At 46.5% G+C, this 12,321-nt stretch overlaps 1 protein-coding gene across 2 annotated transcripts in view; it reads left to right on the top strand.

Moving 5' to 3' along the window:
• Positions 1-12,321, top strand: part of ADAMTS16 (ADAM metallopeptidase with thrombospondin type 1 motif 16) — a 220,483-nt gene that overhangs the window by 99,687 nt on the left and 108,475 nt on the right. For both annotated transcript variants that reach the window (XM_075828498.1, XM_075828499.1), the window contains one exon: positions 5,904-5,987. In XM_075828498.1, coding sequence (XP_075684613.1) covers positions 5,904-5,987 — 84 coding nt within the window. The remainder of the gene's footprint in view (positions 1-5,903; positions 5,988-12,321) is intronic.

Raw genomic sequence — 12,321 nt, 5'->3', positions numbered from 1 at the left:
ATATATGTCACGACGCGGGGTGTGGACCTACTGGGCCGTACCGCGTAGCGGGGTAGCAGCTGGCCAACTAGGTACAAAACAATGTCTATAGTTCAAAACGGGTACCTGAGGCAATGTAGACAGTGGCAGGATCACGACTTGGCTTTCACAGCAGGTGATGCCGCGGATGCAGCGGGAAGGCACGACTTGGCTTTCACAGCAGGTGACGCCGCGGATACGGCGGAAGACACGACTTGACTTTCGCAGCAGGAGACGCCGCGGATGCGGCAGAATACACGACTTGACTTTCGCAGCAGGAGACGCCGCGGATGCGGCGGAAGACATGACTTGACTTTTACAGCAGGTAACGATAGTACGGGATACAGGGTACAGGCAGCAGGAACGGGCAACACTGGGAACTGGAAAACACTGGGAGACCTTTAGCAAGACAGACTAGGGTATACAACAACGCTCAGGCAAGGAACCAGTGGGCAGAGCCCCATTTTATAGTCCAGCAGCCATTTGGGCTGATAACTGATTACTGGCAGCTGGACGCGTACTGGCCCTTTAAGGCCGTGCACGCGCGGGCGCGCACGCCCTGCGGGGAACGGCGCGAGGACCCGGAAGACAGTGCCGGCGTCTGCCAGAGGGAGGAGGACGCCGAGCAGAGAGGTGTCCATGGCCGGGATCGTCAGGGGGTGAGTTAGAACGGCGATCCCCGGCCATGGACGTAACAATATATATATATATATATATATATATATATATATAGCTATAAATTGAAAGATGCAAAAAATATATATATATTATATATGCAGAAAAGTATAACACAACTAATACACAGCTGTATGGTAAGTATTAATACTGGACTAAAGGACACACTAGGTTTGTATGTAAGGACTCCACATAAATATGCAGAATATATATGTAATGGTGAACACCAACATGATACTAGATGTCTATGTATCCCAAAATGTACGAATCTTATAGCCCACAGAATAACCAAAAATAAATATGAAGCTGAGTACTACATACAACACTCTAATGTAGTTGAAACTAAGCTCTCCTAAACATCATGAGAGCCAAATAATTGTGCACATGGCATATAATGCACTTAAGTAAAAATATAGACAAATATGTATACCTAATGCTGGGTGAAATATATGAAAGAGCCTGTAGGCAAAAGCAACCATGTGTAATGCAGGATAATATTAAAAAATTATTTTTTTATAAAACCTGGTGATGAAGCCGTGGGTAGGCGAAACGTGCGTCTCGGTGTGCTTTACTTGCATCTCCCCATCCTCCCTGGACTGTCCTTATTATCGCTAATGGTATGTGCCTCTCCATCCATTAAGGATGGTTATACTCTTTTGATCTGCATACGTTCACTTTTTCTTTTTTATTATTATCATGTATTAAACATAGTTGTTTTTGCCTACAGGCTCTTTCATATATTTCACCCTGTGTTAGGTATACATATTTGTCTATACTTTGACATAGGTGCATTATATGCCATGTGCACAATTATTTGGCTCATGATGTTTAGGAGAGCTTAGGCTTGGTTCACATCTGCGTCAGTGTTACGTTGGGTTCGTGGACCCACTGGGCCGTACCGCCTTGGCAGTATGGCAGCTGGCCAACAGGGTGCAGGTTACAGTCTATAGTTCGTATAGGGTACCTGTGGCAGCTCGGACAGGCTCGGCTGGGACTAGGCAGCAGGTAGAGGTCAGGCATGGTGTAGCAGGACAGGCATGGTATACAGCACAGCATGACTTCAGCTCAGCACGGCACTTGACAGGATAGCACGGGATACAGGTAACAGGATACTGGAACAGGGAACACTGGGAACTGGGAAACACCAGGAGACCATTTGCATAGACAAACTTAGGGTACGACAACAACGCTCAGGCGTGGGAGGAAGGGGCTGGCCCTGTCTTATAGTCCAGGGTGCTATGGGCTAATTAAACATAAAAGTCCAGTGCGCGCGCTGCCCCTTTAAGAGCGGGCACGAGCCTACGGGACCGGGCCAAGGTGAGCGGAAGTGAGCACTGGCGTCTCCTGAGGAGGAGGAGTATTCTGCGCTATTGTGTCCGTTAAAATCATGGACATCCCGACAGCCTATGGAACCTATTAAAGTCAATGGGTTCTGTTGGCAACCGACGGTGTCCGCTGTGCAACGGAACCGTTGTTTCGGTTATTCCCTTGTTCTGCTCCTCTGATAGAGCAGAACAACAGAATGGTTCAACACAGGTGTGAACCCAGCCTTAGGCCGGATTCACACGAGCGTGTTCAGTCTGTGATATACAGTTCGCAGGTCGGCCGCATTTCCAGGACTGAGCACACTGCAGGGAGCTGGACTCCTAGCATCATCGTTGTCTATGACTCTAGGAGTCCCTGCCTCTCCGCGGAACTACTGTCCCATACTGAAAACATGTTTTCAGTACGTGACAGTTTTCCCGCAGCGAGGCAAAGACTTCTAGCGTCATAGATAACGATAAGAGCCCAGATCCCTGCAGTGTGCTTAGTCCGGGAAATGCGGCCGACCTGCGGACCGTGTATCACGGACTGAACACGCTCGTGTGAATCCGGCCTTACACTGTCTTATGTAGTATTCAGCTTCATATTAATTTTGGTTATTCTGTGGGCTGTAGGATAAATTTTGGGATACATAAACATCTAGTATCTTGTTGGTGTGCACCATTATATATATATTCTGCATATTTATGTGGAGTCTTTACATGCAAACCTAGTGTGTCCTCTAGTCGAGTGTTAATACTTACCATACAGCTGTGTATTAGTTGTGATACTCTTTTCTGCATATATACAGGGTGGGCCATTTATATGGATACACCTAAATAAAATGGGAATGGTTGGTGATATTAACTTCCTGTTTGTGGCACATTAGTATATGGGAGGGGGGAAACTTTTCAAGCTGGGTGTTGACCATGGTGGCCATTTTAAAGTCGGCCATTTTGTATCCAACTTTAGTTTTTTCAATGGGAAGAGGGTCATGTGACACATCAAACTTATCGAGAATTTCACAAGAAAAACAATGGTGTGCTTGGTTTTAACGTTACTTTATTCTTTCATGAGTTATTTACAAGTTTCTGACCACTTATAAAATGTGTTCAAAGTGCTGCCCATTGTGTTGGATTGTCAATGCAACCCTCTTCTCCCACTCTTCACACACTGATAGCAACACCGAAGAAATGCTAGCACAGGCTTCCAGTATCCGTAGTTTCAGTTGCTGCACATCTCGTATCTTCACAGCATAGACAATTGCCTTCAGATGACCCCAAAGATAAAAGTCTAAGGGGGTCAGATCGGGAGACCTAGGGGCCATTCAACTGGCCCACGACGACCAATCCACTTTCCAGGAAACTGTTCATCTAGGAATGCTCGGACCTGACACCCATAATGTGGTGGTGCACCATCTTGCTGGAAAAACTCAGGGAACGTGCCAGCTTCAGTGCATAAAGAGGGAAACACATCATCATGTAGCAATTTCAGATATCCCGTGGCCTTGAGGTTTCCATTGATGAAGAATGGCCGCACTATATTTGTACCCCATATACCACACCATATCATCAATTTTTGTGTTCCAACAGTCTTGGAGGGATCTATCCAATGTGGGTTAGTGTCAGACCAATAGCTGTGGTTTTGTTTGTTAACTTCACCATTCACATAAAAATTTGCCTCATCACTGAACAAAATGTTCTGTGTAAACTGAGGGTCCTGTTCCAATTTTTGTTTTGCCCATTCTGAAAATTCAGTGTGCCGATCTGGGTCATCCTCGTTGAGATGCTGCAGCAGCTGGAGTTTGTAAGGGTGCCATTTGTGAGTAGCTGATATCCGCCGAAGGGATGTTCGACTGATGCCACTCTCCAGTGACATGCGGTGAGTGCTACGCTGTGGGCTCTTGCTGAATGAAGCTAGGACAGCCACTGATGTTTCTTCATTAGTGACAGATTTCATGCGTCCACATTTGGGCAAATCCAACACTGAACCAGTTTCACGAAACTTGGCAAGCAGTTTGCAAACTGTAGCATGGGAGATGGGTGGTCTCGTAGGGTGTCTTGCATTGAAATCTGCTGCAATGACACGGGTACTGCGTTCACCAGACATCAACACAATTTCTATCCGCTCCTCACGTGTTAACCTCTGCGACATGTCAATGGCTGTAAACAAAGAGAAGCTTGTAAATAACTCATGAAAGAATAAAGTAACGTTAAAACCAAGCACACCATTGTTTTTCTTGTGAAATTCTCGATAAGTTTGATGTGTCACATGACCCTCTTCCCATTGAAAAAACGAAAGTTGGATACAAAATGGTCGACTTCAAAATGGCCACCATGGTCAACACGAGCTTGAAAAGTTTCCCCCCTCCCATATACTAATGTGCCACAAACAGGAAGTTAATATCACCAACCATTCCCATTTTATTTAGGTGTATCCATATAAATGGCCCACCCTGTATATACATATACTTATTGTTCATATCTAGTCCTGTTTTGGCTGTAGAGTTGCATTTTGCTGTGTCCAGGGACTAATTTCCTTCTAGCCCACACTGTTTTACTCACCTTTTTAACTGTCTCTTTCTTATATAATGATTATTTATATCTAATAAAAGGAATTGTTGCTATATATTTTGGGCTTTTTGTCCTCCTTCTGGTTCATTTATAGGTTTTGATGCATATATGTGAGGGGCCCTTCATGGTTTAGTTAGAGGTAAATGTAGGTTGTGTAAAGGGTATCTATGGCCAGAAAATGACTCTCAATCAAATTTTTGTGTTAATCATATTTGTTCTATTTTCTGTGTCATTATATAAAAAAAATACTGTAATCTTGCAGTTTTCACATTGGAAACTATCCCTCACAATAGGCTGCCACTTTCCATTTCGTAGGGATTACCCTTGGCAGTCATGTCATCATCAGAGGCAGAATAAGAAGTTACGCCTTCATTATAAAGCTGAAGGCAGATAACACATGTCACAGAGCATGCTCACAACACTCAAATATAAATCAGTAGCTTGCTGCAGCTGCTGTAGGAACTCAAGCAAGATAGTTGACTAGGTATAGGTACTGGTTACAGTCCTACGTATAGGTACTGCAAAACAGAAAATATAGGGAAACAATTAAGAAAGCTCACCATGCCCAATTTAAAGTGAAAGGGACAGAGGTGATTTAAAAAAGATTTGGAGATATGATTGTGAAATGAGATAGAGAAACATCCTAACACTAGAGGTAGTGGATGCTCATACAGTTAGAGACTTTATAACATACATGGGACAAATGATTTTATATGAAATGTACATCAAACTTTGTTTTTAGAACACATTTTATTTGAGTGTTGGAGAGTATTTTAACTTGTTGTGGCTCAGTTACTTGATATGACAGGGAATATTATATCCTCTGAGTGTAAAATGGTTAAAAATTTGGAGCCTCCTCTACCTCCAAAAAATGATCCTACACGAATATTCGTAGGCTCCATTCATAACACGTTTATGGACTATGTCAGGAGGGTACGTTTGCTTAGGAAAAAAAGTATCCAATCCATTACCTATTCTGTGACATACCCATAGGTTTCACTGGGCCAAATGTATGCCAAAAAGGTGTCCTTTTGGCATGAAAATCTGGATTCTGCGTCAAAACATTATTGAAATGTGTAGCCTTGCATTCTATTTAATACCACAAAAAAGGGTCTATGTTAAGGTGTATGTTTCTTTACAATAAACGTAAATGGCAGACATAAAAAACATTTAGTATTGGCATACAGCTTCCTATGTTTTTTTCGTTTTGTTCGAAAGATAAAGGAATAATACATATACCTCAACTGTATGCGGCAAACATGATGTGCCTCCTGAATTTTGTAACCCTTTGTACTCCAGTCTGTAATGCAAGGTTCCAAATTCCTTATTTTTCAGGTGTCTGCTTTGTTTAAAGATGGAACAATAGGAGGGAATATTAACATTGTCATCGTTGGTCTTATTCTACTGGAAGATGAGCAGGTAAGGTTGGTATTTTTATTTACACTAAAGAAGAATTAGCTTGTCACAATACTTCTAATGATAAGTTGAGTCACTTAAACATAAAATATATTAATTACCTAAATCAGTCCCGGTGGTATTTATGCTCTTAGTATTTACAGGACAGGTGTTAGGGATCTGCCAGGTACTACGTCTAGGTATACTCCTGGGATTAATCAATCCACACCTGAGGCCAGACCTGTTTGACTGACACCATCTCCCACCAACCAGGGTGGCAGGCTCAGGAGTGGGAGAGCCTATCGCGGCCTGGTCAGTCGGAGTTAGCTCCGCCCCTTGTCCTTTATTACCTGCCGTGTTCTCTTCCTCAGTGCTTGTAATTCTTCTGGATTCCTGGCCTCACTGCTGCTTGCTCCAGCCTGCTTCTGCCGTGCTTCTGTCTTGCTGCAGTTCCGCTTAACCTGCTTTGCTTTGCCCCTGGCTTGCTTGCTTCTCCGTGCTCTCTTTGGTATACTCCACTTCTTCCTGGTCCTTACTACTCATTCACCGCTCCGTTTCCTCGCGGCGTTCCGTGGCTACTGCCCCTTTCCTTGCGTGTTCCCTGTTTGTTCTCCCCTGCACTTAGACAGCGTAGGGACCGCCGCCCAGTTGTACCCCGTCGCCTAGGGCGGGTCGTTGCAAGTAGGCAGGGACAGGGCGGTGGGTAGATTAGGGCTCAATTTCCCTTCACCTCCTTCCTGCCATTACATAATTACAAGCCCTTACCTAGTCTACCATTTCTCCTACGCTGACGCTATCATGGACCCCCTTGAGACCCTGACCCAGCAGATGCAGGGCCTCTCCCTACAGGTCCAGGCCCTGGCCCAGAGGATCAACCAGGGTGACGCTGCTTTAGTAGTACCCCTCACCTCACCTCTAGAACCCGACCTCAAGTTACCTGAGGGGGACCGTAAGACGTTTCTCTCCTTACGGGAGAGTTGCAGACTGTATTTCCGCCTAAAACCCCACTCCTCAGGTTCCGAGAACCAGCGGGTGGGTATCATCATATCCCGACTCCAGGAAGGGCCCCAAGAGTGGGCCTTCTCCTTGGCTCCTGACGCCCCTGAACTTTCCTCTGTTGATCGTTTTTTCTCTGCCCTCTGACTCATTTACGACGAGACTGACAGGACTGCTTTAGCCGAGAGTCAGCTGGTGACCTTACGTCAGGGTAGGAGACCGGTTGAGGAATACTGTTCTGATTTTAGAAAGTGGTGCGTAGCTTCTCGGTGGAACGATCCGGCCCTAAGGTGCCAGTTTAGGTTAGGATTATCTGACGCCCTGAAGGATCTGCTGGTTAGCTACCCCTCTTCTGACTCCCTTGACCAGGTTATGGCCCTAGCAGTACGACTTGACCGACGTCTCAGGGAACGTCAGCTTGAATGCTTCAATGTGCTCCCCTCTGACTTTTCTGCGATCCCCCCCGAGGTCCCGTCTCCTCGCCCCTCCACGGAGGACTCGGAGGTACCTATGCAACTCGAGGCCTCCATGTCCCCTCGACAACGTAGGGAGTTTCGCAGAATGAATGGTCTCTGCTTCTACTGTGGGGACGACAAGCATCTACTGAACACCTGTCCCAGGCGCAAGAATAAGAAGCCGGAAAAACTTCCGCGCCTAAGTGATCATCGGGGAGGTCACTTGGGCGCACAGGTATTTCCCGTTAATGTGAAACGCAATAAAATTTTGCTTCCCTTTCAGGTCTCGTTTGCTGGCCGGTCTGCAACGGGCAGTGCTTTCGTGGATTCTGGCTCATCTGCTAATATCATGTCTGTGGAATTTGCTATGTCTCTAAAGATGCCTTTTATTGATTTACCTTATCCTATCCCTGTAGTAGGTATCGACTCAACTCCCCTTGCTAATGGTTATTTTACTCAGCATACTCCTGTTTTTGAACTCCTGGTTGGCTCCATGCATTTGGAGCAGTGCTCTGTACTGGTGATGCAGGGATTATCGTCTGATCTGGTATTAGGTCTTCCCTGGTTGCAGTTGCATAATCCCATGTTTGATTGGAATACTGGGGATCTCACCAAATGGGGTAGTGAATGTCTTATGTCATGTCTTTCTGTTAACTCTATTTCTCCCCGGGAGGAGGTAAACACGCTTCCTGAGTTTGTTCAGGACTTCGCCGATGTGTTTTCTAAGGAGGCCTCCGAGGTGTTGCCCCCCCATAGAGATTACGATTGCGCCATCGATTTGGTGCCTGGTGCCAAGCTTCCTAAGGGTAGGATATTTAATCTTTCATGTCCCGAACGTGAAGCTATTAGGGTGTATATCCAAGAATGCCTGGCCAAGGGTTTCATTCGCCCCTCGACTTCTCCTGTAGGTGCTGGCTTCTTCTTCGTGGGGAAGAAGGATGGTGGTCTTAGGCCGTGCATTGATTATCGTAACCTGAATAAGGTCACCGTAAGGAACCAGTACCCACTTCCTTTGATTCCGGATCTTTTTAATCAGGTTCAGGGAGCCCAATGGTTTTCTAAGTTCGATCTACGGGGGGCATATAACCTTATCCGCATCAAAGAGGGGGATAAGTGGAAAACTGCGTTCAACACACCCGAGGGTCATTTCGAATACCTGGTCATGCCCTTTGGGTTGTGTAATGCCACTGCTGTCTTCCAGAATTTTATTAATGAAATCCTGAGAGATTACCTGGGTAATTTTCTTGTTGTGTACCTTGATGACATACTGGTGTTTTCCAAGGACTGGTCCTCCCACGTGGAGCATGTCAGGAAGGTGCTCCAGGTCTTTCGGGAGAATAATCTGTTTGCTAAGACTGAAAAATGTGTCTTTGGGGTACAGGAGATACCATTTTTAGGGCAAATCCTCACTCCTCATGAATTCCGCATGGACCCTGCCAAGGTTCAGGCTGTGGCGGAATGGGTCCAACCTGCCTCCCTTAAGGCGTTACAGTGTTTTTTAGGGTTCGCCAACTATTACAGGAGATTTATTGCCAACCTCTCGGTCGTCGCTAAGCCTCTTACGGACCTTACTCGCAAGGGTGCTGACGTCCTCCATTGGCCCCTTGAGGCCGTCCAGGCCTTTGAGACCCTCAAGAAGTGCTTTATCTCGGCCCCCGTGCTGATTCAGCCCAACCAAGAGGAGCCATTTATTGTGGAGGTTGACGAATCCGAGGTGGGAGTGGGGGCCGTCTTGTCCCAGGGTACCAGCTCCCTCACCCATCTCCGCCCCTGTGCTTACTTCTCTAGGAAGTTTTCGCCCACGGAGAGTAACTATGATATTGGCAACCGCGAACTTCTAGCCATTAAATGGGCTTTTGACGAGTGGCGGCACTTCCTGGAGGGGGCCAGACACCAGGTAACAGTCCTTACGGATCACAATAATCTGGTTTTCCTAGAATCGGCCTGGAGGCTTAATCCTAGACAAGCTCGGTGGGCACTATTCTTTACCAGATTTAATTTCTTGGTTACCTATAGGGCTGGGTCCAAGAATATTAAGGCTGATGCTCTGTCACGTAGTTTCATGGCCAATCCTCCTTCCGAGAAGGATCCTGCTTGTATTTTACCCCCTGGTATAATCGTTTCTGCCACGGATTCTGATTTAGCTTCTGATATCGCGGCTGATCAGGGTGCAGCTCCCGGGAACGTCCCTGGGGACAAACTGTTTGTTCCCCTGCAATACCGGCTAAGGGTACTCAGGGAAAACCATGACTCCGCTCTATCTGGTCATCCTGGCATCTTGGGCACCAAACACCTCATTACCAGAAACTATTGGTGGCCTGGGTTGCCTAAAGACGTTAGGGCTTACGTCGCCGCTTGTGAGGTTTGCGCTAGGTCCAAAACCCCTAGGTCCCGACCTGCGGGCCTACTACGTTCCTTGCCCATTCCCCAGAGACCTTGGACCCATATCTCCATGGATTTTAGCACCGATTTGCCTCCATCTCAGGGCAAGTCGGTGGTGTGGGTGGTAGTAGACCGCTTCAGCAAGATGTGCCACTTTGTGCCCCTTAAGAAGCTACCTAACGCCAAGACGTTAGCTTCGTTGTTTGTGAAACACATCCTGCGTCTCCATGGGGCCCCAGTCAATATCGTTTCTGACAGAGGGGTACAATTTGTTTCCTTATTTTGGAGAGCTTTTTGTAAAAAGTTGGAGATTGATCTGTCCTTCTCCTCCGCCTTCCATCCCGAAACTAATGGCCAAACGGAAAGGGCTAACCAATCCCTGGAACAATATTTAAGGTGTTTCATCTCTGACTGTCAATTCGATTGGGTCTCATTCCTTCCCCTTGCTGAATTTTCCCTGAATAACCGGGTCAGTAACTCGTCAGGGGTCTCCCCGTTTTTCTGTAATTTCGGGTTTAACCCAAGGTTCTCCTCCGTTTCCCCTGGTTGTTCCAATAATCCTGAGGTAGAGGATGTTCATCGGGAACTGTGCACTGTCTGGGCCCAGGTTCAGAAGAACCTAGAGGCGTCCCAGAGTGCACAAAAGATTGAGGCGGATAGTAGACGTTCTGCTAACCCCCGGTTTGTCGTCGGGGATTTGGTCTGGTTGTCGTCAAGGAACTTGCACCTTAAGGTCCCGTCCAGGAAGTTTGCTCCCCGATTTATTGGACCTTATAAGATCATTGAAGTCCTCAACCCTGTATCCTTCCGTCTGGAGCTGCCCCCATCCTTTCGCATACATGACGTCTTCCATGCCTCCCTCCTTAAACGCTGCTCCCCGTCCTGGTCCCCCTCGAGGATACCTCCTGTTCCCGTTCTCAGCCCTGAGGGGGTGGAATTCGAGGTGGCCAAGATTATGGACAGTAGGATGGTCCAGGGCTCCCTCCAGTACCTGGTCCATTGGAGAGGATACGGGCCGGAGGAGAGGACTTGGGTACCTGCCCGTGATGTTCACGCTGGGGTATTGATCAGGAGGTTCCACCTTCTCTTCCCTACTAAACCGGGTCCTCTTAGTAAGGGTCCGGTGGCCCCTCATAAAAGGGGGAGTACTGTTAGGGATCTGCCAGGTACTACGTCTAGGTATACTCCTGGGATTAATCAATCCACACCTGAGGCCAGACCTGTTCGACTGACACCATCTCCCACCAACCAGGGTGGCAGGCTCAGGAGTGGGAGAGCCTATCGCGGCCTGGTCAGTCGGAGTTAGCTCCGCCCCCTGTCCTTTATTACCTGCCGTGTTCTCTTCCTCAGTGCTTGTAATTCTTCTGGATTCCTGGCCTCACTGCTGCTTGCTCCAACCTGCTTCTGCCGTGCTTCTGCCTTGCTGCAGTTCCGCTTAACCTGCTTTGCTTTGCCCCTGGCTTGCTTCCTTCTCCGTGCTCTCTTTGGTATACTCCACTTCTTCCAGGTCCTGACTACTCATTCACCGCTTCGTTTCCTCGCGGCGTTCCGTGGCTACTGACCCTTTCCTTGCGTGTTCCCTGTTTGTTCTCCCGTGCACTTAGACAGCGTAGGGACCGCCGCCCAGTTGTACCCCGTCGCCTAGGGCGGGTCGTTGCAAGTAGGCAGGGACAGGGCGGTGGGTAGATTAGGGCTCACTTTCCCTTCACCTCCTTCCTGCCATTACAACAGGCCTCTTCAATGAATGGACTTATACAGTTAAAAATTAATAGCAATATCATTTTGTGTGTTCTTTTTTGTCATTTTCTAGGCTTTACACAGGTTACACATTGCCAATTATCACTAAATTGCTTTTTCTTCCTGATAAAACGACAGAGATCAGGAGATATATGTAAGGCTTATTTTGAAGGAAACATCTGCGGCTGTTCTTAATAGTGCTGCTTGCCAATTTTTGGTGTGTTGATTCTAAGCACCATCAACAAAAGGCCTGGACTGATCAGCTCTAGTGGAAACTTCATAGCACGTTTCATAAGAATATTTGATTTTTGTTGATTATATTGTATTTCTGGTTTTAGGTAGAATTATTGTTAATAATGTTTAGACTTTTATGTATTTATATTCCTGGTTATTTACATGAAATAGAGTCAACGATCTGGGTAGTAGTTCAGAGCTCACAAGACCAAGGTGGGTGGACGAATAGGGTCCCAACCCAATCGTATAATAAAGAAGTATTCAGTACACAAGTTAGACGTTTCTTGAAAAATCTTGAATTTTATTTCATCAAAAATTGATGCCAGAGGCTTAGTGCGCCATATGCAGCGATCAGCCACCATTGAAAAACTTAGCACCAATGACTTGATACACCAGTAACCAGAAGGACACAGTGCCTGATGAAGGTCTAAGTTACGACCGAAACGTCACACGTATTAAGCCTATGGCATACCCTTTTGATTAAATAAAATTCAAGATATTTCAAGAAACTTCTAACTGGTGTGCCGAATACTTCTTTATTATTATTATTTATT

The sequence above is a fragment of the Rhinoderma darwinii genome, chromosome 5 (assembly GCF_050947455.1).
Source record: "Rhinoderma darwinii isolate aRhiDar2 chromosome 5, aRhiDar2.hap1, whole genome shotgun sequence".
NCBI lineage: Eukaryota > Metazoa > Chordata > Amphibia > Anura > Rhinodermatidae > Rhinoderma > Rhinoderma darwinii.
This window is presented reverse-complemented; position numbering and strand designations above follow the sequence as displayed.